The sequence below is a fragment of the Falco cherrug genome, chromosome Z (assembly GCF_023634085.1).
Source record: "Falco cherrug isolate bFalChe1 chromosome Z, bFalChe1.pri, whole genome shotgun sequence".
Taxonomy (NCBI): Eukaryota; Metazoa; Chordata; class Aves; order Falconiformes; family Falconidae; genus Falco; species Falco cherrug.
In genome coordinates this window covers 27,909,340-27,937,148 of record NC_073720.1, presented here as the reverse complement: position 1 = coordinate 27,937,148, position 27,809 = coordinate 27,909,340, and the positions used below count along the sequence as shown (strand labels likewise).

The following is a 27,809-nucleotide window of genomic DNA, read 5'->3' as shown; positions in this document are numbered from 1 at the left end:
ACTAGTAAACAGTGCCTCTGCCAGTTAGGTAGTGAACTCAATCCATTTTAGATATTTCAATCTTGGTCAATTCTGTAGGGCCTTAGTCTGAATGTTTTGTCTCTTTCATGCAAAGTTTGAACGTTATGACTTATTTTTTTCTTATTTAGGTGCAGTTTTATGTTTTATTTTAAAATGTTTCATTTGAGTGTGTTTACTTTTTAGACCCTTTTGACATTAGCATATTCCATAATAACTCTGGAACCCTCAGGTTTACAAGTTAAGTGTATTGCAGCAATGCAAAAGCAAAATTAAAACCTTTTAATCCAGGAAAAATTTCTGAAAAACTGAAAAACAGATAGCTTAACATCAGAGAGGCAGTAAAGTAAGGCTTGGGATCATGCCTTAATCATTCAGACCATGAGTTAGCAGTAAGGTGCAGAGAAACAAGCAGAAGCTCCTGTCCTTGCCCTGTTTACAAATCAGCAGAACTGACCCAATACTGGAGGAATAGCCAAGAAGAGTGGGAATTGCATGTTGTATAAAGTTAAAAACTTTCTGGGGTGGACAGCATGGGGTAATAGGGCTGTGGGAATTCTCTGGGAATGTCTGCTGAAGTAGATTCCCATGTCAGCTCTTGAAGATAGGCTGTGCAGTAAGTGCCTCAGCAGATCTAGGGCTTTCCTGCTTTTCTTTCTTCTTAATCCCAGCTATTTATTTTTGTGTTATTGGAGGATGTTACAATCTTTAAAGCAAACAGTGCCACAGCATCCTTGTAAAGGACAGAATATAGCACTCTCAGTTGTAAAATATACTGTTGAAACATCAAACCTGAAATCATTACTACACTGCAGATTTCTCCTGGCACAGGTATCTTGGTCAGCAGCTTGTAGCAATATGGTCCTGATGACACAGCTACGCTGGCAGGTGTCTGTAGGACTGATGTTAGTAGGACCGTGCTGTTGCAGGTTAGCAAAGAGAGCCTTAGGGCTGGAGTGAGCTGTAATGGAAACAGTATAGTTTTATCTGAGTAAGTCACATATGTGTTAGGAATACTTCGGTGAGAGTAGCATTCCCAGTGCCTTAATGCCCTCTTTAACCATGGAAAATCATTTTTCCTGTGTTACTTAAAATCCTCTGACAGAACAGGACCCCAGCTGTAACTGAAGTGCATATGCACAGCTGTAACATAAACATATATAATACTACTAAGTGTAAGGTAGATGCCATGTTAGAAGTGCTTAAAATGGTTTGTTTTTAGAAACATCTCTTGGCAAAGGCATGAATGCAGAATTTTCTCTACTTGCATGAAGAACAACCTCCCAAAAAGCATTAAGTGTCGATATTAAAGGAGGTTGAAGCATTTTTATATAATGCTTCTATGTAAAAATACAGAAATGGATTACTGCTAATATTTAATTTGTGTCTGATTTTGTTGCGGTGTCTAGGCAGCACTAACTATCCAGGACAGCCACAGAGAGCTCCATAGGTTACTCCTGCAAGAGAACGAGAAGATTGGTCGAGGCCATGGTTCTCGGCTAAACCTCCTTCTGGAGCAAGAAAAATACCGGAATCTGGAAAAACAACGGGTGGAGCTGGCCAACATACACAAACTGAAGCAGCAGTTTCAGCAAGAGCAGCAGCGGTGGCTACGTGAATGCGACCAGCGGCAGCGGGAGCAGGAGGCAAGGGAGGGCCAGCTGGGGCAGCGGGAGAGGGAATGCAGGTGCCAGGAGGAACTGCTGGAGAGGAGCCGACAGGGACTGGCGCTGCAGCTGCAGGAGTACCAGCAGAGCCTGGAGAGGCTCCAGGAGGGCCAGAAAATGGTGGAGAGAGAAAAAGACAGTGTGAAAATGCAGAAACAGTTCCTCTGGCACTGGAAGCATGGTCAACAAAGTAGCCTGTTGTCATCCACAGGGAGCTATGAGGTGTGTGGTTCCTTGTCATAATTATATCCCTGACGGCAGACCTAGAGGGACTTTCCTTGATGAATAGACTGGTTATGTCTAGAGTTGGTTTGTTGGTTGAGTGGGCATGTGGGAAGCTGACGTTTGGGCATATCTAAGGGCTTGTTTAACCCTCATGAAGTTTAATCAGGGGAAGTGCAAAGTCCTACCTCTGGGAGGGAACAGCACCATGCATCACTATATGCTGGGACCACCCAGCTGGAAAGCAGCTTTGCAGAAAAGGACCTGCGGGACACCAAGCTGAATGTAAGCCAGCAATGTGCCCTGGCTGCGAATAAGGTTAATGGTCTCCTGGCTGCATTACTACTATTGCTAGTAGATCAAGGGAGGTGATCCTTCCCCTCTACTCCAGCCACACCTGGAGTACTCTGTCCAGTTCTGGCGGCTCAGTACAAGACAGATGTACAGCTATGTGTTGGGGGGGGATAGAGGTAGTTGGAGGGATAGATGTCCAGCAAAAGGCCAGAAGGATGTTTGAGGGACTGGGACATCCCTTGTGTAAGGAGAGGCTGAAACTATTCACCCCAGAGAAAAAAGGCTAATGGAGGTTCTTATTAATGTGTATAAATATATAAGTGGAGGATGTAAAGCAGAGTCAGGCTCTTTTCAGTGGTGCCCAGTGGCAGGACCAGAGGCAATGGGCACAGATGGAAACAGGAGGTTCCCTCGGAACATCAGGGAACACCTGTTTCCTGTGAAGGTGACTGAGCATTTGCACAACCCAGGGAGGTTGTGGAGTGAGTCTCCATCGCTGGAGATACTCAAAAGCTATCTGGACATGGACCTGGGCAACTTGCTCAGGTTAGCCCTGCCTGAGCAGAGGAGTTGGACCAGATGACCTCCAGAGGTCCCTTCCGGTCTCAACTATTTGTGAATTTTAAGCTGGGTACCCGACACAAGCCAAACTCAGACCAATGGGTGTTAAATTGAGAAGATGGAAATTTTAAGTGTGAAAGTTTGTGTTTTATTCTGCTTTGCTGTTATGTTTGCAGGATACGTTGTGTCTCCTGCCTCTTGTAGGAAAGCTAAATTACGGTAATGCCTGAGGCATATAAAGCTTTTAGTGAAATCTTCAGCTGCTGGCCTTGTTCCTGGACAACAGCACTGTCTCCAGTGAGGAAAAGTGGCTGCTTCGGGAGTGGGAAACACGAGGCTGCCATGAACCCCATGTGTCAAGCCCTGCTGTCCTGCTCCCCTGAAACAAGCAGTCCCACAGGGAAGGAGGTCGTGGTATGGCTCCATCCCTGACAGCATAGTTCCTTGGAGATGGTCATTGTTAGGGGATGCAATTTAAAATAGCTCTGAAGCTGCTTAAGCATTTAATACTAAAAATGATTATTTTTTTTTGTTGAGGGTGAAGGATAGAGGCTAACCCTGAACTCAGCTGTCTAGGTACTTACCTGCCTGGTGGGACCTGGCCTCAGTCCCTGCCTTGGTGGGTATGGTTTTGGTTTTCATTACTGTTCTCTAAAGCACCTGAAAATCAAAACACCTTGCCTGCTTTTTTGCGTATATTGAAAGCTCACTGACCCAAACAGCTTTTTTCCCCCAAGGTGTTCGTTTTCAGAAGAAAATCTGCAGGGCATTTCTTCAGGCCATCACCTCCCTCGTTTTTCAGTTGACAACTGACCCATAACAGGCAGTGACCATTCGGTGTCTAAGCCTGTGTCTACACGAGGGGGTGAAGGATTGGCCTCTGACCTCCCCCTTTTCACCCAGCTTTTTTGAACACCGTGTGAACATGACATCCCTATATGCTTGCCCAGCCCAAAAACCAAAGGCACTTCTTACTAGTATAGTTTGCAGTACAATTTTTGACATGTTTGGCAGTGCCGAAGAAGTGGATGATAAAACCAAAACTGAACTTGCCCATCAGCTTTAACGGATGGGACTTCTGAGATCTTTTGAGGAGAGAAAGTTGAAGGACAGTAGCTTGATGCAGGGGTGGCCAGGACTGCACAGACAGGCAAAATAATAAAATGCTGACTGTCAAAGAGTACTAGTTCTTAATCTATTATTTCACCTGTAAGACTACTTGTATTTTTAATTCCAGTAAACTACATGGCTTTGGATGCATTCCAGGCCTCGGGATCATCTTCGTCCTGTGTTTTCCACTACCATACTCCTGGCTGCAGCAGAGCTGTCTGAGTGGATGCCAGTCAGTGGATACTCCCAGCCCAGTGTTTTTGCTGTTACACTGAAACTAGCTAGTTCTGGATGGCCAAACAGTGCAGTTTGTGCAGCAGTGCATAACTCACACTGCTACTCGTGCTTTTTTGTGAGCTCAGCCTTGATAAACACCTGCAGGCAGGGATTTTGACCCCCTGGGAGAGATGGCTGCTTGCTGAATGCTGCTCGCCATCCCCAGTTTGGCTGCCGCAGACCTGTTCTCTATGGATACCTGCCTACGTGAGGTACAGTGTTATTTTTGGATTGCATTGTTCACAGATTCACGTGTGTGAAGTGGTACCTTGTTGAGCTGTGGGGCAAAATATTAAGCCCCTGAAAGGACTCAACAGAGCTCAGTGCACCTCAGGTAGCAGCCCTTTGTTATTTGCTATTCTGCAGTTATTACTGAATTTTCCTTTGTTTTGATGGGAGCTAAAGCAAAATGTGCTAGATTATTGCTGTTTAATCCTGGATGCACATCTGATTGAACATGTATTGCTGTTTAATCCTGGATGCACACCCAATCAAACATGTTTTGAGGTTAACTTTTGGGAAATTAGGTGACTATTTGCTATGAGTGCCCATTCTGTCTAACAGTTAATTTTATGTATCCTGGTAAAAGGATTCTTCAGGATGATGCTTATAGACATACAGTTTAATTTTAGGTAGTTCTTCAAGAAGCAGGGAGTTGGACTTGATAGTCCCTTCCAGCTCAAGGATATTCTGTGATTCTGATACTGGTGCTGGACAAAGGTGAAAATGCTGCTCTCTGGTTTTTTGGTGTTTTTGTTTTGTTTTTTGTTCTTTTTTTTCCTTTCTGCAGATAATGGGACATAATCAATCGGACAGCTTACATGGTGAAAATACATTCTACTTAAATGAAGCTGTAGTGTGTGTGTCTCTAAGCAGTCTCAACAGATCAGATTCTTCTCTCATTTATGAGGATGGTGTGTGTGGGCTGAACATCTCAAATTCTAATATAGCAAGGACTACTGACAATCAGGTGGACCTCGAAATGGACACTTCTTGTCAGCCAGCATTAACCAGTGCACTGTGGGAATCCACTGGTCCTTACCAGCAGATGTCTTTTTCCTGCAAAAGCAACAAGGATGCCTTTAATAATGGTAATTAACACTTTATTTAATTAACAATTAGTATGGGCAGTTTGCTGCCTCTCAGAATGAATAGTCCTAGGAATGAAGACAGCTTGGTAGTGGTGGAAGCAGTAGATTTTGCTAAAAAAATTGCATGCCACTTTGCAAACTTGGTGAGGGTAGGTGAGAAAATAAGCAGATCAGAAGTACAAGAAGCTTTTGGAAAAAACCTACAAAACCCCTTGTTTTGTCTGAATAATAGTACTCAGAATTCTGTTGTTCTCTCCAAATATTTTCCCAATGCTTTTTGAGTTGTTTTTTTTTTGTGAGCTGAAGTTACTCTTGCTGTTTCAAGTGCATTTTATTTGCTGTTTTAGAAAATACACATTACTTGATGATTTTTAGTTAGAATAACTTTTGATTTACCATCTTAAAATGGTAATCAGTGGTCAAACACCCCCTTCTTTCTTCATTGAGAATGAAATGAAAATATCTTGAAAGACTCTGTAGTTGTGGAAAGAAAATTACAGCACTTCTAAAGATTAATATAATATTTGACAGTAAGTTTCCATGTTAGTAAAAATAGCTTTTACTGCATTACCTTTCTTTATTCTTGCATTTTACCAGAACCCCCAAAGATACATAGATTGCATGGGAGTTGTTGATAGTGGCTATCAAAATAGGTATAAGAGGCCACCTATTTGAACACTGCATTGTACTGAAAATTCCCTGAAGGACTTGAAAACACGCTAATGAGAAACTCGTTAACTATCTGGGTTTTATTTGTCGTGTTGCACAATGCTAGTTTTGATCTGATTTGGGGTCCTCTTTCCTTCATTATTGTGAGGGTTGTAGAGCATCATGTGAAAACACAACTAAAAAGGCTTTTTAGGGGGACAGTAGTGTGCTTTTGATATAACAGATTAAGTAATCTGGTGGGGTCTTCCTGCACAGTTGTGAACTGAAGGTGAGACATGGTGAGTCAATGCTGCAGCAGTACCTGATCTCCCACTTTTCTGCAGCTGGCAGTGCAGGATGACTGCTGTCCTCACACCAGCTGTGTGGAGGTCAGGTCACAGCAAAGATCAGTGGGCAGCAGTATCAGAAGTTGGAAACATACACAGGTACAATGGTTTTTAATTGTCTTAGATCAAATCTTTAAGTTGTCCAAATAAAAATGTCCTTGATTAAGGAACTTGCTTCTTAGTTGGGCTTGTAATATATTAAACAGGCATACAGTACAGCCTTACTAGTCCTTGGTACATGGATTCCCAAAATAGCATTTTATAATCAAAGGTAGGGCAGGCTAGTCTCATCACCACAATCAGCAAACCGAGCTGATTAGTAAAAGAGATTAATATTTCTAAAAATGCCTAAATAATTAGCTTGGTGAAACTTGTTCTAGTTTGACTGAAGTTGTAATTTTATTAATGGGTTAGCTAAGCTAGTGCAAATTTGAAAAGGAACACATATGTGGGTTTAAACCTCTTAGAAGTGGATTAGCTTGCACTGGCAAACTTTCAGATGCAAGTTAACCAGGATACTTTCTACTTAGCCCACATGAGAGCACCTGGTTTAATTAAACTGGCTTGTACCAGTTTAATTGTACTGATTCTAAGATAAGCTGGTGGAGCTTCTGTATGTAAAGATGCCGTTCACTTACAGCAGGCCAGCTTTGTGTTCAGCTGCTGTCACTGCATCTTGTGTAGGCATCCTTATCTGCCCTGGTAATTAGGGCATCAGTTCAGACCCAGCAGCCTGGGGACCAGCACTGGCTACAAAGTCTGCCCAAGAGGTAGAGTAATAATAAGTCTGTCTGGCTAAGTCATGTCCGTAAAGCCTGCCTTAATTGAGTCACAAGGCACCTTTGGCAAAGCAGTGCAGCAGATCCTTGCAGTATCCCAATGGTGCAGGTGGTGCAGTGAAGCCACTCAGTGCAGGGCTAGGAGCTTTCCCCTAGAGAGTTGTGCCATCACATTCCACAGTCACATTTGTGATTTGGGATTTTATGCTCTGACTGTCTGCACAATTCAGACTTGCTTTGGTCATGCATCAGGAGCCACTGCATGGGGAGCAGCAGGGAATGAGAAGAACACCGAACTTCCCTCTGAAAGACAGATGGCATCTGAAGCCCCAGCAAATGCCTCTGCACATGGAAATGATGTAAATCACTTGTTCCTAAGCAATGTGAATCAAGCTGAGCAGTGTGAATGTTTCATACAAGGAAGCTAATTTCCTTTTTGTTGGGCTTTTTTTTTGGCTATGCTTTTCCACCAGAGAGTTTAGCAGAGTTTAAGAAGATCTCTGACCTTTTGTCTCCATTTCCTGACACCTCTGCAGGGTATAGCCAGTTTCAATCACTGTGAAGGAAAACCAACACAGATGCAATGAGAGAAAGACTAGAAAGAATTTGAAAGTTAACTGAAACTCTTAATATTTTTGTGTGGATTAATGTTTCATGGCATTTTTCTCCATTTTTCAACTAGCTTTATATATAAAGTCTCATAATCATCATTCAAAAAACATTCCTAAATAGTAAGTCAAAGTAGAACTAAGAAACAAATACTGAGCATGGTTTACTGGAAATAGCCATGTACCAGATACAGACATGGCCAGATCTTGCATATCGTAAGTTTTGTGCGCACACAGAAGGATTTTCTTGGTTTTCATTAATTTTCCTAGAATTACTAGGCATCCTGTAAGAAGTCTGGTCTGTCAAAAACTCCTTAAATTAATTAATGAGAAGTGCCACCTGAACACCTTGTCAGGGAGTTAATCATGCTGCATTCTACCATATGTTAAGTACTATGCAATTTAGCTTCATAAATATACTGAAATGGAAATGGCTACATTTCTCCAGTGCATAATTTTCCATTCTTATTTTCTAAGGTAAGACATGTGTCTCTTGACATAGCTAGCATCATGATTATATATCGTTTTATGTGTATGGGAGGGAGCTTCACTAAAGACCTTGGGGCGAGTTCCCACAAAGCTGAAACTGGCTCAAGTACACTCACTAGGAAATGTCTGTCAGTCAGCAGGAGGAAAATATGATTGAAACAAAAATGTGTTAATGCTTTACAGTAATGGTTATGGAATTATCTGCATGAAAGAAAACAAGTACTTTGGCTAATTAGGAATGAGAGGAAGTACAGGTTTTGTGTCAGACTAGACTGAGAATTGAATAAATTACTCCTGCGTTTAATTGACATGTCAGGTTAACCAGCTGAAGTGATGCCTAAGGTTTTACCTATCAATTCACCTCTTTGATTTCAGGAATCAGTGCAGTTTTAGTTCTTTTAAGCTTTGAAGTGAACAGCATTGTTCACTGGTACTGCCTTTTTTTGTTGTTTGTTTTATTCAGATGTTGTAACTCTAGGAATAGAGTTGAAAAGTGATAGATCTGGAAAACTGCACTGAAACTTGATTGTTGGAGGGTTTTTTTCTGCAGACATTTGCAGTGGTAGCATGAAGGATCTTTATGTATGATCTAGTGAAAAATATATTTAAATCTTTTTGAGGAACATTGAAAAAACTGTGATCTCTGTAAACAGCCAAGTGCAAAACCAGGGAGCGAAACCAGAGCTGTTTGACTAATTGATTTTAATCTTTTTTAAAGGACAGAAACTTGTACATATATGCATATAAGCAAATGAGATAGTGTCATTTTTGCAGAAGAATCCATTTATAGTAGTTTTCATCAAAGAAAGTGATTTATAGAGATGCAAAATATTTGATTTGCAATATAAAAAAAGCAAAGCCTCAGAAACAATGTGTAGTATCCTATAATGCATTCCCCTCCCCTCCTCTTATTCTTTATAAGAAATTCCTTCCTGGTCCTTATGGCAGATTGTGCTAATGGTCATTGCTCTGTTGAACTTCTTAAAACTGTAGATCAGATTCATTTGTTTTAGTTTCCAATTGATAACAGAGATGAGGTTTATTTTTTTGGCTACCTTAACATTCGTTATGGCCTAATGACATTATGTGGAAGAAGTACCTGCATATGTCTGTATCAGGGACATTGAGGATGGTGCTGTATGGGCCTGGCTCTTTTCTCATATTTGTATAAGATGAATTTGTTGCAGTCAGAAGAGGTATGCAATGTAAAGCTGATGCAAGTGTGATAAAACCTAGGTGAAATATGCTTTGTACTGCAGTGTTAAAAAGCCATCTGAAGACATACAAGATCTTTCCTTTTGTGGTTCCAAGTCAGAACAGGATTTTGGCAAGGGGCAAAGCTCAGTAACTCGGGGCCTTATTCAAATAAGCATAGCTACTGCTGCCAGTGCTGGAGGTGGTTAATGGGATCTCTTATTAAGGACTTTGTTGAATAAGATCACTTTCATTGCTTGGAACCAGTTAAATAATTACTAGCTCCCACAAAAAAAGTCATCACAGGTCTGCATATGTGACTGTTGTAAGTTAATCTCTGTACTATTGCTGCTGGATGAACTACCGCGTACATCAGCCTGCTAGTCTTCTGAGCTGGAATGTTGTTGTGCCCCGTACAGAACACACTTTACATGTCTCCTGTTTAAACCGCATCGCAGGCCCACCCCTTACCACCTGTGGAATGGTGTGTGAAGATGCTTTTCTGCCTGTTTTGGCTTTTTCTGATGTGTTTCACAGTATTTTTAATAGTGCCATTTTTTCAGTGTTTGCCCTGCGCAGTGAGCAAATTATTTCTGTTCTTTCACTTGAGAAGATGGAAGGAGGGAAGTCTCTTAAAAGTAAAGGTTGACATGACCATGGGGCTCCTAGTTTGTCAGGGAGCCTCCTGGGCAGATGTGGTAGTTGGAGCTATTTTAAACTTCTTGTCTTTTTTAATTGAATGGATGCCAAATTGAGAACATGCAACCAATTCCAAATTGCCCTTTCAGTGTTCAACATACACCTTCTACACCTAGCATGGATGGCTGCATAGGTGAGCACAGAGCCCATTCAGTGCTCAACATAAGTTATAATGAGAATAAAATTAAATAGAAGCATATAAAAATATGAAGTTGAATAATATCAACACCCACATCTCCCAAGTTCAAAATTGCATCGATTTACTCGAACAAGTAAGATCTTACTTTAAACTCTGCAGTAAACAGCAAATTTGTCTCCTCTACGTACCACAGAACACAGAGTTTTGTGCTCTGCCATAAGATATCAGTGTCTGTGGGATACTTGGTGGAAGTGAATCACAGGGGAAGCATTTTTTTCGCCTTGGGAATAACATTGTCATTGGTTTAAGGCAGATGGCAAAAGGGATTAAATCACAGGGCAGTGTGTTACCAAAGTGAAAAATATGCCATTGTATGTCATCTGCAGTTAGTGTATTTCAAGTAACACTTGCTTTTCAGCTCTGCAGCACTAGGGTTTTATAGTTCTGTTACTGATTTTCTCATCTCAAAATATTTTTTCTCATTTCTGAACATAAGCACAGGAGATGCAGCAGTATTACATAACTTTTAATTAAAGCAGTTAATGATATTCTGGTTTTGTTTTGTATGCAAATGTAAGCACAGAGTTTCCTGTGTAATGCTTGTCTCACTTTATTCTTTCTAATACCTTCTCATTTAGAGCTCATTCATTGGGAGAGAAGTTCAAAATAATGCACGTCTTTAAGGTGATGAATGGTGTGAAGAGATTGTCCATCCCTGTCTTTTGAGGTACCACTGGTGTTGCTGTAAATCTCTGCTCAGGGTTTTGTTGCCTGCAGACTTCTTAAACAACGACAGGTTGATGGCCAAATCTTTCTCATTTTTCTTGTATTTATGGTTCAGCGACTTCAGTGCAGTGGTTTTTGAAATCGGTGGAATTACTGGCATCAATGAAACTCTAGTGTTTGGACCATATCTGTTACACGCAGGTTTATTCTTTACTTAGGTAAGGTTGTTCCAATAGAGAAGGGTTTCAGGGAAGTAGAAGGAACGAAAGGAGCACGTTTCGAAGCAGAGACCCTGGGCAGGGGGTCATTTGCCAGGCAACTGGTTTGTAGTGAAGCAGCTCTGGCTTAAGGTTTCTTAGAGCTGTGACACTGGCAGCAGGTCCACAGGCGAAGAGGTGATCTCTCAGGAGAAGCAGTCACAAAGCGAGAGTCTTCCTAATTGTTTGATGTCAGGAGGATACCTTGGGAGGTCCGTGTTTTCCTCAGGTAACGTGATCTGTGGCTGGAGACCTGGTCACATGCCCCGCTTTAGTACATGAAAAATGTTTTGTATACGTTTTGTAATGGAGTTAGAGCCTGACACAGATGCGCAAGTGTGAATAAATAATGCAGCCTAATGGCTGGGAGAAGCTGCTTATGGATGATCAAATTTTGCAAGATACTGAGTATGCAAACACACCCTGTAAAATCATGTAGCTGAATCACCAAGTATATCTGTCTGGCTTATTTTGAAAAGTACAGTATCATTTTAATTATTTAGTATAATACCTTACATATTCCAGGAAATGGCCTGTAGCGTGTTGTGTAAAACTAATGAAGCTTTAGTAATAGGAAACCTCCTCAGCAGCATCTGCTGTTAAATATTTATTGAGAAACTGGGGAAGATTGTCTGTCTGTCTTTTACTGGCATTCATCACAGGAGCACCCACTTGCCTTCCACATAAATTATATTGGCTGTAGCCAAACTGCTAGAGGAAATTTCATGGAGTATCTTATTTCTGCTATAGAAAACTTCCTTTCCACTGTAAATTTTTGGTGGGGCAGTAGAGGGCAGGAGCCTTGATGCTGGTATGGAAGTTGCTTTCAGTTTAATCAAATAGGAAGGCTTCCAACAGTCACCTGCTGAGATTATTTGAGTGTCCCTTGGAAGTTTGACATAGAGCTGGAACATAAATGGTACAAAAATAAATGTGATTTGGCTGTATTTGTTTAGGGTCTGCCACAGAAAAATCGAAGAAACCCTTGTGCCTTTAAAAGTAATTGAATATGTTTCGCATTCAAGAGCACGTGACAGACAGGGAAGCTAGTATATTTGGCAAGGATGATAAGAGATTTGTTTTGTTTTGTTTTAATTGAGGCTGAGAATGGCAGAATAGTTGTTCCTGACAGCAAGAACTGCAGAGAAGCTGTCTCCTGTGCAAAGGAACCTGTCATTACAGCACCAGCGGCAATGGAAGGGGCTGAGGGTCTAAGAAAGGCTTCTGCATTCCACACAGGCAGTTTTGAGCTGGAGGTGAAAATGAGTGCAGGAGGGTTTTTTGAAACAGCATCACTTTTTTTTTTCCTGCTGTGGGGTAGTGGCCCACTCTCTGGAATCGTGGGATGGGGCTGGTGCAGAGCTGCAGCACATGAAGTGAGGGGGTGGAAGGCACCAGAGGGAGTCATACCAAAGTGGAGCCAGGGTCTACAGAGGCACAGCTGCGGGACTGGAGACAAAGACAGCTTGTAGTAGAGGCAAGGCAGAAGGAAATGGTGATGAATTTGAGCTTAAGGGTTAACACCTAACCAGTGTTGCCCCTAGCAAAAAGAACTGGGAGCAGAAGAAACTGGATCCAAGTATGTTCCGTGCACTCAAGGAAAGCACTCAGCTGAAGGGATGGAGGTACACGCTTATTTGATGATTGTGCTTTTTTCTGGCTTTGATGTACAGTTTTCCCTTTAGACTGTATGCAAACTGTTTTCACAGTCATTATTATGTTCACAGAGCATCTAGCAACCAAAAAGGGCACCCATTTCAAAATACTCGCTTGCACCTTGAAACTTCCTGTGCTTAGATGCAAAACTTGGGGAATGTGCAGCTTCTCCATTTTTGCTGGGTTTTTTTGATGACTGCAAGAAGAAAACATCAGTGCATATACTTCCTGCCAACCTGACTAAAACCGGATAAAAATGGCTGTGCAAACCTCAAACTGCAGTCAAAAATCAGTGACACTTTCCCTGTGTTTTGAGCTCAGGGGAGAACAAGTATCTCTGTGACTATCAGGAAGAGGCTTCTCTCAGATGCTCTCACACTTACAGTAACGCCCATATTTTTTCCTGCATTAATCAACAAGCAGCAGCTTCTATTAAAGTGTAAGACTAGCATGTAATTGATTTGAAACAGGTGCTTTGCCTTATTTTTCGCTTCTGCAGCAATTCTATACATTGGCTTAGTATTCCTCAGCCACTTAACTTTGAGTTTTGATCTTGTCGGCTTTTATGAGTAAGAGGTGATGGATCTGTCTGTTGTTGGGAAACTACCACGTAAAACCAAGGTGCCTAGGAGGAGACTTGGGAGTGTTTTATAAATGACCTCTCCCTTTCAGCTTTGTAACAGAGTTACGTCCTTCTGCTATTCAAGAAAATGTTTCCCAAAGTCCAGAGCACTGGTCCTTTGTGTTGCACCTGAAAGACTGGCCAAAAGCTGGGGATTAAACCGTTTGTTTGCCAAGGTCTTTGATTTAATGCTTATTTCAAAGTAAAATTGTAATTTAAAAATAACAAACCCCAAACCATCCATAAAATATGAAGCAAAGTTAATCAACACAGTAATGTCTGTCTGTGGTAACAGAGAGCTCAAAAGAATAGTTTTGATGTGTAAATGTCCCCTGTTGTCTCAAAGGGAGTGAATTAATGTGCCAGAGACACTTTTTTCAGGGTTAATGCTGTTTCTCTCTTCGGGAGGGAAGGAGGGGAAGCTTCACTGCAGTGTTTTACCTTCAGGGTGCAAATTGTGGGGATGTGCTGACTGGTGACAGAAAGGGGGGCTGGTTTCATTGTCCCTGCAGCCTTTGGAAATGCTGTTTGGGTCTGTAACTTCATGGGATTTCCATTTCTCTAGCAACCATTAAAGCAGGAGCATTACCCACTGCATGCAATTTGTTTTGACTTCAGCCTGCTGGCCACGTGCCTTCTTGCAGATTATGGGCTGGGGGGAAAGAGTTGCAGCCCTCTTCAGATGCACCCAGGTTAGACACCAGAACAAAGAGGCTGCGGAGGTTTCCCTGAGTTTCCCCCCTGTTGTTGTCCACAGACAGACGGGTCACCCCTGCCCCTGGAGAGGTGCCCTGCATGGGCACGCTGCTGTGCTGGGTGGAGCAGTGGCCCTGCGTCGGCAGCTGGTCATGTTCCTTGTGATCCTTTGTAGGAAGGGTGTTCTTGGGGTTTTATGGTTATTTTCTCTTGATCATTTGAGTGCAGCTGTGTTTAATGAGCTGGAAAAGAAGTAGGTCAATAAAACATGTGTTCATTGTTAGCAGAATACCTGTTGAACCATGTGTGTGTCTGTAATTGACCATCTAAAGCTTCAAAGCTTAGTGCAAAGACAATTTAACAGGGAATTCATTCCTAAATAAATTAATACTAAACCGAAGCAGACAGCTGGCAGGCAGTATGCCTTGCCAAGGTGAGACTGTGGGTATTTAATGCATAGACAAGTTATGATAATAAGTCAGACCTATTTTTAAGTCTCTCATTGATATGCAATAAAAAACAGTATGCCAAAAATAGCTTAGAAGCTGTGTGCTTTAAAGCCAACACAACTGATAACATAGCCATGTATGTAGGTTAAAATTTTTAATTGTTTCAACCTAGGGGCATGCTTGATGTTAAACTTGATGTTAGAGTGGTATCACTGGCAGTGTTGCAGCTTGGGATGTTTTTAAAATCTTTTATTTGATAACACCAGTGTTAGAAACAGTGTTTTTACTGGGATTTACTGAAAGAAAAGGCAACCGCATCATCATTGTGACTATGGAACCTGAAGCTTTAAGACTAGTATCAAAGAAGTTACTTGGAACCACTGTGGAGCTTTATGATAAAGCAGTTTTGTTGGAATAAATGTGAATTTTGTCTCAGCCAAGAATTTGGTCCAAATTCTCTAGACCAACTTCTCTAAAGAGTTATGAGGCAAAACTTGAAAACTGAATTGCATTGTTTTACCTAAGCCAACAACTAAACAAAGAACAGAAACGTGCAGAATGATGGTATTTCCAGTAATTTTACCATGATTGAAATCCAAAGTACAGACATGAAGAAGAGTTATGTTGCAGACCTTATTCATCATAGACTTTGAATTCTTTGTTGTCTTGTCTTGTAACCAAAAATAAAAAAAAAGGCACCAAAAGCTGATAAGACTAATTAATGTAGGATCTATTATGATCTAATTGCTCATCTGCTTTTTGTGAAAAGACCTGCTATTCATGAAGGTGCTTATTTGCCTAAGAAATGCAGCTGCTGCTTTTTCACAGGGTTGGGCTGGGTGAAAGTAAATAGCAGCATTAAAATTCTCAGATTGATTTCCTGCCTTGTTCAGTCAGCTGGGAAATGGATTAGGCTCCTCTTTCCTTGGTAGCTTCAGGGTCAAAATATTTTTCCCAGTGTTTTTTTGAGACCTGGTGCCAAAATCAGTTCCCGCTATGAAATCAGATTTACTGAGGTGTGAAGGCCTGGTTTCTTGGTGGTATTTTCTATCTCAACTCCCAGTGAAACTGCTGGAAGTTGTCCTCGGATCCTCAAAGCTTGTGAGAACTTTTTATGTAGCAGGTGGTCTGAACCTGTGTGGCAGCAGTGAGTCCCGGTTGTTCCCACGTGAAGGCTATGCTGCTATGGTAGGGCTGGTGCTGGGTGGTGGTGTTCTCCTTCTCGCTCCAACCATCAGGTCCATAAACAACTGAACCTGCGGTGTGGAAAATCCATTGTAAACTGGGAAGGTCTTAGTAGGCACTAAAAAAAAAGCAAGCAAAAATGATCATAGTACCTTTCACAGGGAGGAAAGGGAGAGAGGCAGAGGTGCCTGAAGTTCCCCGGGGAACTGGCTGTCGCTAACCAATCTGCATTGAAACCACTGGGAACGCCATTAGAGACAAAGAGGTACCATGGGGTTTGCCGCTGGGGACTTCCAGTGGAGCTGATGGGAGTTAGGCTGCCGTTTGCTATTGAACTGTAATGCCAAATGAGAGCCTGTTACCCTTGAATTTCTTTGAATATCCCAGGCCGGGTAGATTTAGCATCAGTTTTTAGGCGTCTGTTTATGCTTTGCATTATGCATGAGTGCCAGTGGGGGGATGAAATACAGCAGCTCTGCCATTTCAGATAGCTTTGGCCTGAAGTTGATTTGTCAGCTGTCAGTCCAGATGAACTTGGTATAAAAACTGGTACCAGCTATTATAAATAAATGGTAAAACCAAACCTAACTCTATATAATTTTTTCAGAAAAGTAATGGTTTTGAGAATCTTTAACTTATTTGTTGCTAAAAGTGGCATAAATCTCTCATCATTTAATGAAATTTTATTTTGTAAAGAGGGCCAACATGTGACACAGATCTCTGAAAATCACAGCAAATTAAATCAGTGTATTATATGTAGTTTCTGCAAAATCCGTATGGTAGTTCCCCCCAAACCTCCCCTCCTTTTTTTTTTTAATACGACTGGGAAGGGAAAAATCTCGAGTATCCAACCTGGCTTGACCTCAGAGCTGACCCAGCTTTGAGGAGGAGTTTGACTCAGAGGCTTCCTAAGATCCCTTCCAGCTTGAATTATCCTGCGATGCTGTGAAATTAGGGTATGAGCTAAAGGAGGAAAACTAAGGGCTTTCTGTTAAAAGCACAGAGACCTGAAAGGTTTTTTTTGCCTGGAGTGTTTCCTGGTGCCTTGATAAAGTCTTCCTGTCCTTCCCATGATCATCTCTGGGCACTCCAGGCTTACCTGCAGAGCTGTGATCCTTGAGTGGGGGGGGAGAGAAGGGGTGAAGGGGAAAATCCATGGCATTTATTTGGTGTGGAAGTGTGCACATCCTATGACAGCAGACAGAAGGTGAGAATCAGCGTGACTAATGAGTTGTTTATTTGGCTTTTGTATCCCGCACCCCCCCCCCCCCCCGCCCCCACCTTTGGAGCATGGGCTGTGTTTGTTTTGGTATCTCTTAATCTCAGATTCCTGAAAATGCCCTATCCTTTGTCCTTCACCTTCTGAGCAGTTTCTGCAATGCCACTAATCCTGTCTCTTGGTGTGACAGGAAGGGTAGGGGATGGTAGTTAGGATGTGGAATGCTGCTTTTCTTCCTTTCCCATACATTAGCATGTTTTTAGCCAATGGGTTGTCATTTCTCTGAGTTTGGACCCAGACCCGGTTTGAAGAACAGAGGTCCCCTCAAAAACTTCCATGAAAAGCCATGCACTGCAGGCTGCCATTACTGGTGTGTTTAGGTTGCCTAGAATTTTTATTTTGGGGCAGTCTCTCTCTGCAGTTTTCTGATACCTGTCCTCGTGGTACTGGAGCTAAACTCGTGGAAATCGGGGAACAAGTCGGATTTGTTTTTAATGTTGGATTTGGCAGTATGTGGCCATGTGCATGAGACAATGTGGGATTTTTTTCCAGAACTTGTTAGAAACAGCCTCTAACTCCCTTTTGAGAAAATTGATGGGGGAGACAACAGGGAGTGCCTGGGTTTTCTTTATTTCATGAATGCTCTCAGCTGAGATAAAAAGGAGGAAAAGCTGGAGTTACGTGGTATTTTGTACTGCAGCGTGGCACAGCTGGGCTGAATAGGCTACACAGCCCCAAAATGTTAAAATGCTACCACAGGTCACCTAATACTTGGTCTCCAGCCTCAACTCCTTGCCAGGGAGTTTGACCAGCTCAACATTGAAAGAGATGATTTTTCTGGTCTGCTGTTCTGTTTTGTGTAGGGTATACATGGTGCAGCTGTGGATTTGGCTCCGTTTCTTTAGGAGAGAGTTACCTGTAGTGCTGTAGGAGAAATAAATTTTGCGTAACTGAGAAGCAGTTAAAGGATATTTCAGTTTGCACATAAGCTCCAGGGGCCAGGATGCAGTGAGATGCCAACAGCTTTGGCCGCTGCTGAAGTGGGAGGGAGTGGGGACCTAGGGAATCTCATAGAAAAGCCTGCAGAAGGGTTTAAGCTACAGCTTAGCTTTGGAAATCTCAGAATATTTTCTGCACTTACATAAATATGAAGGGAAAATTGTGTACCTTAGGTGTAAATGAGCAAGGGGAAGGCTGTGGCCAGGTACAGTCACCTTTGCTTGTCCTTCTTGCGCAAGGGCTGCAGGATCAAGGCAGGGGCAGAGCCCAGCACAGGCAGGAGGGGTGCGGGCAGGGGCGGTGGGAACGCGTTGCTGGTTGCTGGTGTGTGGGTGCTGGTCTGGTGGGCGCGCTGTTGAGCTGAGCACAGCCTGCCCGAGCATCACTCGGCAGGTCGGAAGGGAGCAGAAGAGAGGATAAGTAAATGCTGAATTTAAAGAAAGGGAACAATACAAAAGTGATTTTGTGGCAGACGTTGGCAGGTGAGTTGCGATCCTAACAAAGGCAGCTTGTAAAAGGCCAATGGTCCTTATTTACCAGGCTGTTGTTCCATACCAAGTTCTGTCAGCCACAGGGCTGCAGAGTGTGGGCCTGGAGGAGGGTCTGGGGAGGTTCCAGGGGTGCCCTGGCTGCCTGGGGAGCACGGGAGAGCTTCCCAGCTGTTGCTTTCCAGTAGCAGCCCCCTTTGCTAGCCCCCCTGTCTTGCTGTCTGCATGGACAGTAGGTTTGGTTTTATTCTTTTTGGTGTTGTGAGCATCCTCAGCTCTCAGAGTTCTTTAGTAAGGTAGCAGCTGATGCTTTCACAGCTGGTTCCAGAGGTTTCTTCCCTGTTTTGGGAGAGCGTTTAAAGAGGAGGATTTCTTCCACCGTTGTCCTGCTCGGAGTCAAGGGCAGCTGGTTCTGCTGTGCTGCACCCAGGGAGCTCAGTGGAGACTTCTTGGCAGCTGTCACTACTCTGCATGACAAGAACCAATGCTGGCTGGCAGATCAGTCCCCTTTCCTCCCTCTCCCTTCACCTGAGGCTGTTAAAATTCTGGCAGTTCTTCCAGCCTCCCTGGCCAGCTGCACTTGGGGTGCATCATGCTGCTGCCTGTGGTACCAGCTGGTCTCCTGGTTCCGCTGCTTCCAGCATGGCACTGGGCAGGGAGACAGCAGGCGCCCTCCCTGCAGGCAGGCAGAGTATGTTGGCCCCAGGGACACATTGTGCTTTTATTAGGCAGAGCCTGTGTTGAGTGCCACCCCAAGTGCAGCCAAACCCAGCCACTTCTCTCCTTGGTTGGATTAAGCGCAACCCTTCCAGCCTGAGAAGCCACTCATCACCCCAGCAGCAGCTGGGCTTTCACCTCCTGGGTGCTCTCCTGCTGTTCAGGTTCTCTGGATGCAACAGAATGTAAAACACACAAACAAACAAACAAACCCCCAACCCCAACAACAACAACAAAAAGCAAATAAAAAAGCAGCTAGGCTAGCAATAAATAATTTATCTTGATAGTGACAGAATCTGATTTGTTTTTCCAGAATGCTGGCAGTTTCCACTGCTCAGCCCTGCTGCTTTGAGTTCTAACAGTTAATGAGAAATGGTTTGGAAACAGCTACTGTTTTAATTGGTGAAGCAATTACTGTTTAGTTTTGGTGGTGGAAAATAACTGCATGTAAGGTGTTTCTCTTTCTTTTCTGGGTTTTTTCAAATTTGTAATTAGACTTCTCCAATTATGTACTTCATAAATGTTGGAAACAGATCTTTCAAATAAGTGCTTACTGCCTGTTATTCTTATGCACATAACTTTGTTAAGGTGAATAGACTCACAGGACTTAAAAGGAATATTAATGTGGGTAAAATTACCCAAAAATATAAGTGTTTAGAGGTTGAAGATCTTTCATGGGTAGGGCTTTTTAATAAATAAATAACTGAAGTATCCAGTTTCCATAAAGAATAGCAGATGTAGAGTATTTCTGGGTTTTTTTTGCTGCTGTAAATTGTAATATTTTTCTAATATGGCTATAAAAAATAAATGAAGGCAACAAAGCAGGGCTGTTTGAGTAAGTTAGGGAGTCAAATCCTGCTGTGTTACGTGTTGCAAACAACTTGGTGCAATCAAGACTTAAGTTGGATTTTCACCAGAACTGAAACTTGATCCTTTAAATCTAGTGTAAAAACAGTAAAAGAAAGGGAATTTGGAATTAATTTTCTTAACATTCTGTGTCATCCCACTATGACCAAGCACTATTTGTGTAAAAATACCTTGCCCCTGCCACTGACCCAGCAGTCTCAGCAGAAGGTATATAACATACATGTGGCTTATGCTGGGAGTTGAAGCCCCAAAGCCTGTTTGCTCCCCCCAGCTGTGTGAATATCGAAGAGGAGAAGATGCTGAAGGCAGAGGCAGTGACACAACGTGTCTCCACATGCCCATCGCATAATCATCTCCCACCGCTCCACACGCCCCGTGGCGGGGAGCAGCCGGGAAGCCTAGCTTTGCAGGGTGCCAGCAAGCTTGTTTTGCCTTGAACTCCCGCTTCAGTGAACAAGACGGGTGAAAGCCGCATGCATTGGGGGAATGCCAGATGTGGGCAGGTGTCATTTTAAATTGCCACCAGTTAGAGCAACATGGTGTGTAAAAACGCAACTATATCCTTTATAATAGATTGTCATTGCACATACATGTGAGAAGGGGTAGGGACCAGAGCAGGCATGAAATGTCTTTTTAGCTCTCTGCATGAATGACCAAGGCTCAGAGAACCTCTGTGCTGGGTTTGCTTGCTTCTGGTGTTACCCATACTGTGGGAGAGATGCCAAGTTCCCCTTCTTCCTGTGGAGTCCTTTTTGCAGAGGGAAGAATGAAATGTTAATGCTCCTGATGTAACAGCAGAGGATGGTTGGGCCAAGATTACAGTGAAAAGTATTGCAGCCTGTCTGTTGCAGACTTTTCTCATCCCTAGGTACGAGCATACATGCTTTCTTGTAATGCAGCTTGGTTTTATGGTAAAAATCACTTTTCAGAAATACAGATGTAGAAAAGCCAACTACTAAGGTGTAGTTCCTGAGGGCCTGAAGTGGGACAGAAAGCTGACTAGGGATAAAATCCAACCATGGTTATTATTTTTTATTTTTTTAAAGTAGTGTGCAGGTTGTCACAGAAGCCTCACAGAGCTCAGTGCTGCAAAACAGGTACCCGATTCTTTGCATTTGCAGGAGAAAATTAGAAAAATGACAAATGAAAATTCTTGCAGAATAATTTCTTTGTGTTTGTGTGCAAGTATTATCTCCATGTCACACCTAAAGGATTGAAACAAGAATAGATTAGATAATTTGTGCAAATAAACACAGATAAACTTGGCAGAAAAAGCTGAATGGTTATACATCTGATACAGACTGCAAGTGCCGGTCAAGTAGTCTTTTAACTGGGTTTACTCAGTTGATTCTTTTTCATCCATAAAAGGAAGGCTTGCAAATAAAATTCTGCATAATGATGGAAACTGTATTAATTTTAAAATTGTATTATTACTAGTAAAGGTACTATTTATATGCTGTATGTTTTCCCCAGCCCAACTCTTGACAGCATTTATGACTTTCCATTATTGTATGTCTGGTCAGTGAAGTATGGGTATAAATTGCTTCTATTATAAAAACATTGACAGTGGTCATCCCCTGGATAACAGTGGACAGACTTACCCAAATTTACTGAAATCTCTTCAAGGTACCTCTCACCAGGCTGTAATTTGAATACAGCAGTGTTTTCCTTTCAAGATGGATCCAGCAAACTAGAAAATGGTGCTAATGAAAAAGTCAAAATTTGCTCTTCATGATGGTATGGGCGTGGCAGAAGATGCATTGTCATATATCCTTCTCTTGTGTGTTACAGATCTGAACGCGTCACAGACCCAGGGTCCCCAAGCAAGCACTCCAAACCAGGGATCCATCCAGCCACCACGGGTAGACGCATTGCTGCTGAACCAAGAGCCTGAGAGCTTGCAGGATGCAGAAAGTGGAGGCAGAGTGGAGGAGAAGATTGTTTACCTCTGATGGCTCATTTTCTAATCTCAGTAGCACTTTGGAAATATAATGGTGTTTGCTTTTTTAAATGTCTATAGTTGCTCTCCATATGACCAAATGGCTTTAAGGGTAGCATTTAATATTCAGTGCAAGCTTTTCCCCATAATAAATACAAAAATTAAGTTATTTTGCAGCCTTTGTTTTATAATCTTTTAATTTATGACATGATTTCAAATGCTGTGCAAGAAGCAATGGGTAGCAGGGGAGACATAACATTTTTGAATTGTAAAGATGCTGTTGAGAGTTGTGAAAGCTAGTTTTGATTTTCTCCTGGGTCCTCTTTTTAAAAGGGCAATGTAAGAGAGGTGGGCCTGCTATTTGAGATTTCAGAGTATGGATCAGTAAGCTTGTGGTAGTTGTGATGTAAGAAGACAGCAATGTAAGAACGATGGCTATAGTCTTTGTTGAAATGTGCTATGTACCCTTAACTATCGGGTCATTTTCTTTATCTGTGGGCTCAGGGGCTGCTCAGAAGATGATGTTTTTTATGTTCTCAATATACTGCATAATTGTAGGTGTTTGTTCATGTCCCAAAGCTTATCATCATTTTGGTACTACTGCCAGAGGGCAAAGATGCTGTAAATCAGTTTTTGTATTATAACTGTACCTCATTTCTGTAAGTGCCCTTACACATTAAAATTTACCAGATGAAACTGTCTCACTGGTCAAAAGAAAAGAAAGGGGATACCTTACACATTAAAATTTACCAGATGAAACTGTCTCACTGGTCAAAAGAAAAGAAAGGGGATACCTTACACATTAAAATTTACCAGATGAAACTGTCTCACTGGTCAAAAGAAAAGAAAGGGGATACCTTACACATTAAAATTTACCAGATGAAACTGTCTCACTGGTCAAAAAGAAAAGAAAGGGGATAAATCGTAGGCTTTTAGTTAACTAAACCTTTTTGAAACTCCACTGCTTTCCCATGTAGGAGTCAGCTGTCTTCCTGCTTTCAGGCTCATCAGACCACCTGTGTGTTAGGCAGTAAGAAAGCAGGACCTATTTTATGCCTTTTTGCCTTTCAGAAATACTTGTACACTTCTGTTGAATTGAATAAATGTTCTGTGCATTTCTGCAAAACTGTGACTTTGATTCATTGTTAGGTCCTCCAAAGAAGTTTGAAATAAGGAAGAAAAAAAATAAAATCTCCTTGCCTGGTTTGCACTCTGCCCTGCTGCAGATACACCTGCCTTGGTCCAGCACAGCCAAAGCTGTGCTCCAGGGACCTCAGCTGGCAAAACCAAGGATGTGCCTATTTGAGCAGGTGCAGTGAGCCTTCTGGACTGGCCAGGTGTTGCTTAGCATGGCTGATGGTGGATCATCATCAGCACAGCAGGGATGCAGCTGCACAGCTCCTGGATCAGAGCTGCCTCAAATCTGCCCAGCTCACGGGGCAGAGGAGCGAAGGGTTGCCCCTGCCTGTTTGTCTGGATAAGCCCCAGGCGTCATGTGGTTTTCATTTTACCCTAAGCCTTGCGTTGTGTGAAATCTTTTGCAGGGGGCAGAGTTCTAGATAGTAGATGTTCGTCAGCAAAGGTTTCTTAATGTGGAGGATTCTCTTCCAGGGATTTTGAGGTGTGCCGCTGGGAGTATTCAAAAGCAGAGCTTTCTGAGTTGCATCTTACAGGGCTGCCAAGAGTAGCTGTTCAGTTGGTATCTTGGGCTAACAACTGAGCACCTGACCTCATTGAGCAGGATGTGATTCCCAGCTGGTATTAATTGGTATGGCATGTCAGGGAAAGACTGGGCCTGCAGATGTATTTTACAGATTCTGTTTCCAATGTTCAAGACTCCTGCTGACTTGACAGCACTTCTTTAATATGTCTCCTTATAACGGAAAAAACTTAAGAATTTCTGTTAATGTTTTACCCTCTTTACTTTTCACAGTTAGGCTAAAAGTAAAATGGGAATCCCACCTCTTTTAAAGGTCCTGCAGTAAGGACAGTCCACAGCTTCTTGATTTTACCAGTCAGCAATGAATTCAGGGTTGCCATGTGGACAGCTTTTTGGCACATTTCTGAATAGCCAGACCTGTTTCTTGGGGTGCAGTATGCCCCAGTATTTGTGCATGGCCCAGGAACCAGCAGGAAATTGGGAAAAACTGAGTAGTTTTCTCCACAATTGCTCTTTCTGCATTTCATTATGACTTTGCTGAAACATCTGGTACTGGTTACTGTCAAATCCAAGCTGCTGGATGGATAGTTGCTGTCCCAGCCTGGTGTGGGAATTGTCCTGTAAGTGCTTTGCCACTGGGAGAGGAAGAGAGGATACTGCTTCTCTCGTCAGTTTTAATTGAGGGGCTGGGAGTTGAAAAGCGGCTGGCTGGGACTTCAGCTGTTCTGCAAATTCCTGGAGTCCCCTAACATCAGGCAGCATTTTATTTTGCTCACCTGTGTTTACAGTAAAATTTCTGGCACTCGAGGAAGGCAAAGGCAAGAAACAGGTGGCCTCTAGATTTAGGTGTTTTAATTGTAGAAAATGTTTAAACTATAGGCCAGTATGGCCTCAGCAGGTGCTCTTTATAACAAGATGTATTATGCACCCCTAAACTCTGTCCATTATTTAGGCGTTTCTTAATACTTAGCAGAATGTAAATGCAGCCTCAATGAGACTCTGCCATTTTAGCAGGCTGCATTTTCAGTCATTGTCAGGCATATATTAATGATTCATCTTCTTTTTTAATTAGAAAAATATATTTAGAAGTTCTCCCCTTCGCCTTTATTACATTATTTTGAAGTGGACTTATTTGCAAGGCCATTATTTTTAACTCATCCCATATATTGTGTTTTCTTTTTGCCGCACTTCTCAAGGCATCTTGCCTCTGAAAGCTCAAAATCTAATTCAGTCATTAATTTCAGTGTTTAAATTAAAAGAGCAGTTGCTGTACCACAAATCACCACTCCACCGGGCTGGGCTTTCTCTTTGTTTTTTCTTTTTTAAACTTTCTTCCACCATTTAACGAAGGGGGGTTTTCACTACTGTAATATCTATACTTGTCCAGCATTTTCTCCTCAGTGTTGTATGCTAGTGAAGCTGTCGTATCAAGCGACTTTGAGAGATTTTTAAGGGAAACTCACAAAACAGTTTTTTTCCCCAAATTGATAAAAATGGTAACATGGAATTCAGGAAGGGCTCAAGTTTACAATAGGCTGGATCGAGAACCTTGGATTTACACAGTCATTTACAGAATGAGGCCAGAGTAGAGAAAATGCCTCACTTGGCTGCTGTTATTAAGGTAAACAGCACACTTGGCTGCAGTTTTAAGAGATTTTTCACAAAGCTCATCCATGTAATTTTCAAATGACTAAATTAAATACAGATTAGGCTCTCAGCAAAACTCCCCAAAGGTTGTTTACTAAAGTGATTAAAAAGATATCTGTTAATGTTTACCACGTATAGAACATGAATCATTTTACCTAGAGTGCCCTGTGGGCTGCGTTAATTTATGCACCACCCATTTAGGTTAAAAAAGCGAGTAAGATTTTTCACTGCATCTTAATCAAGTAGGTGCAAATCCTGTAGTAATGTGCCATAATGCCAGTTAAATCATGTTCATGGTGTTGTTCATTCAGAGAAAACAAAGAGGCTGTGCTGTGGTACGTGATGTGTACAATTTGCTTTGACTAAATTTTAAAAGCAAAGGAGAGTTGCAGATGAGGCAGTTTTCCTTATGCGTTTGATGACAAATGGGGAAATGGCGTGACTCTCAGATACCTTCTAATGAATATTCTGTTTGGAAAATAATTGCAACCCCAAAGCCTTCACCGTGCCTAATTTGTATTACAGAGGTAGAAACAGCATAGATTGTGGGGCATTATCATACTGTAACAGGTTGGATGTCTGCTCTTTCTTGCAGAGTTGCAGTCACTTTGTGACTTTTTTTGCCAAGGTGAATGGATGTATCTGTTGTGTTCTCGTCCCTAGTAAAGATCTGTATGTAGACCCATTGCAAATGTAGCTGTGAATATTTTTGGTAATCTTGGTCATAACAACAGCTACATGTTAACCTCCATAAAGGTGTTCCTGTCTCACTTGCTGCCAGGTTCTGAGATGACTGTGAGGACTGCCTGAACTGAATGGCTTGAATTTTGTGTAAAGACTCCCTTTAGCAGGCTGACGTGAAACGAGAGTGTTTCATTTCTTCAGTATAAAGGAAAAACCTCAAAGGATAACCTTGCTGGCATTAGTGTAAATTGTTCTCAGTAATACAGCCCTTCGGCCTGCAAAAGTGCATCAGACGGTAGGCTGCTAGGCTTCTGGTATCAGGAGATTACCAAAGACTAAGAGGATTTGTGGAGAAACTTGCAAGTGTTTTGTGCGCCATGGTGAGGAAATGGTCCAGGTATGTTACCTGGGAATGTCAGTGTTTTTCACTGACATGCAGAGCAGTGCTGGCAGCAGCTCTATCCAGGTTGGTAGTTGGCTCCCAGATTTGCAGAGCTATGTTTCCTATCCTAGGGATCAGCTGTGCAGAAGTTTCTCCCTCTTTTCCTCGCTTGCTCAGGCTCAGTTAAGGGTGTTACACGGTGGGGCTCTGCCACAGGGAGGTCTGCAGCACCTGCTGAATTCTGAGGTTGGGTCTTGAAATATCCTGAATGGAGACCAGGAAGAGAAAAAAGAAACATGAAAAAGGCATGCTGGATATGGAGAAGGCAGGAAGAGTGTCCCCTGGAGTGGGATGTTTTCTAGGCTTCTTCATGAAACAAGCCTTTTTACTTGGAGAAACCCTCCCTGTAATTATCACATCTCTTATTGTTTGTTAGACTGATAATCTAAAAACTGCTTAGATGCCATATTTTTTAAATCCAGTGCCAGATGGAGCGAGGATCAGATATTTATGAAAGTGACAGTGAAGCATGCAAGAAGAAACAAAGAATTTCTCCGATGGAAGCTGCTTAAGAGGCCCAAGGGAACTTTCTTACCGGTTTTCTATAAAAGTGCCAAACCTTGCCTACGTGAGCCATGCAGAGGTGTGAACCTTTTGCTGACCTACGTTACCACTGCTAACAACAAAGCCCTGCACGGATGAACAATCCCCTGAAGATGTCTTGTCAAGACCAGCATGAGCCCCCTGCTCTCCTGTGCAGGTGAACAAACAGGACACCTGGATTCCCTGTGTTCAGCTGACTGAGGATGCTCAGGTCAAGCTGTAGACCTGCTCATGCTCATCTCAAGTGGAGCAAGAAACATGGGAAATTGATGTCACTCCCCGTTAAAGTAAGTAACGCCTCACTTGAAATTCAGGTTTTCCTCTTTCCCTACATGCACAGTGTTGTGCATTGCTGAATGAACGCTGCAACAAACCATAGTAGGTCAGTTACAAACTCACCAAAGCAAGTCCAGTCCAGGTACAAAGGCAGTCAAGAGAACAAAACCAGCTTTAATAGCACTGGCTGAGCATCTCCTGGTTTCAGGCAGTGGCGGGTAACTGTTCCCATCCTCTGGTGCCTCTTTCCAGCTTTTGATGCTGTTGATTGTGTGCTACTGGTGTCCCCTATGTGTAAGGAGCAAGGTTTCAGAATGATGCATTTACATTGTCTGTGAAAAGGAAAGCATCAGAAGGACTGAAATTGCCTCCCTTCTTGCTGTTTGGATGTTGCTTTCCTTTGCAGAGCCCCACATAACCAGCTGTGGTCTGATTTTGTATCTGTGTGCAGCCACCGGGTGAACTGACAAGGCGGCACAGACTTCATAAAATTATCTCCAAGTGCCTGATACTTGAGTAATATCAAAACAGCTTGTATCTCAATGAAGGCTGGACAGTGTCAATGGTGCAGGTGAAGGAAGAACTTTGAAGATCC

The 27,809-nt window shown here is 42.5% G+C and overlaps 1 protein-coding gene across 5 annotated transcripts in view; it reads left to right on the top strand.

The window, feature by feature from the left end:
• The window catches only part of ARHGEF28 (Rho guanine nucleotide exchange factor 28), a 126,524-nt gene extending 103,436 nt beyond the window's left edge, over nucleotides 1-23,088 (top strand). For all 5 annotated transcript variants that reach the window (XM_055699163.1, XM_055699162.1, XM_055699164.1 and 2 more), the window contains 3 exons: nucleotides 1,428-1,907; nucleotides 4,939-5,239; nucleotides 21,815-23,088. In XM_055699163.1, coding sequence (XP_055555138.1) covers nucleotides 1,428-1,907; nucleotides 4,939-5,239; nucleotides 21,815-21,975 — 942 coding nt within the window. In that variant the 3' untranslated portion in view covers nucleotides 21,976-23,088. The remainder of the gene's footprint in view (nucleotides 1-1,427; nucleotides 1,908-4,938; nucleotides 5,240-21,814) is intronic.
• Nucleotides 23,089-27,809: the final 4,721 nt, after the last annotated feature.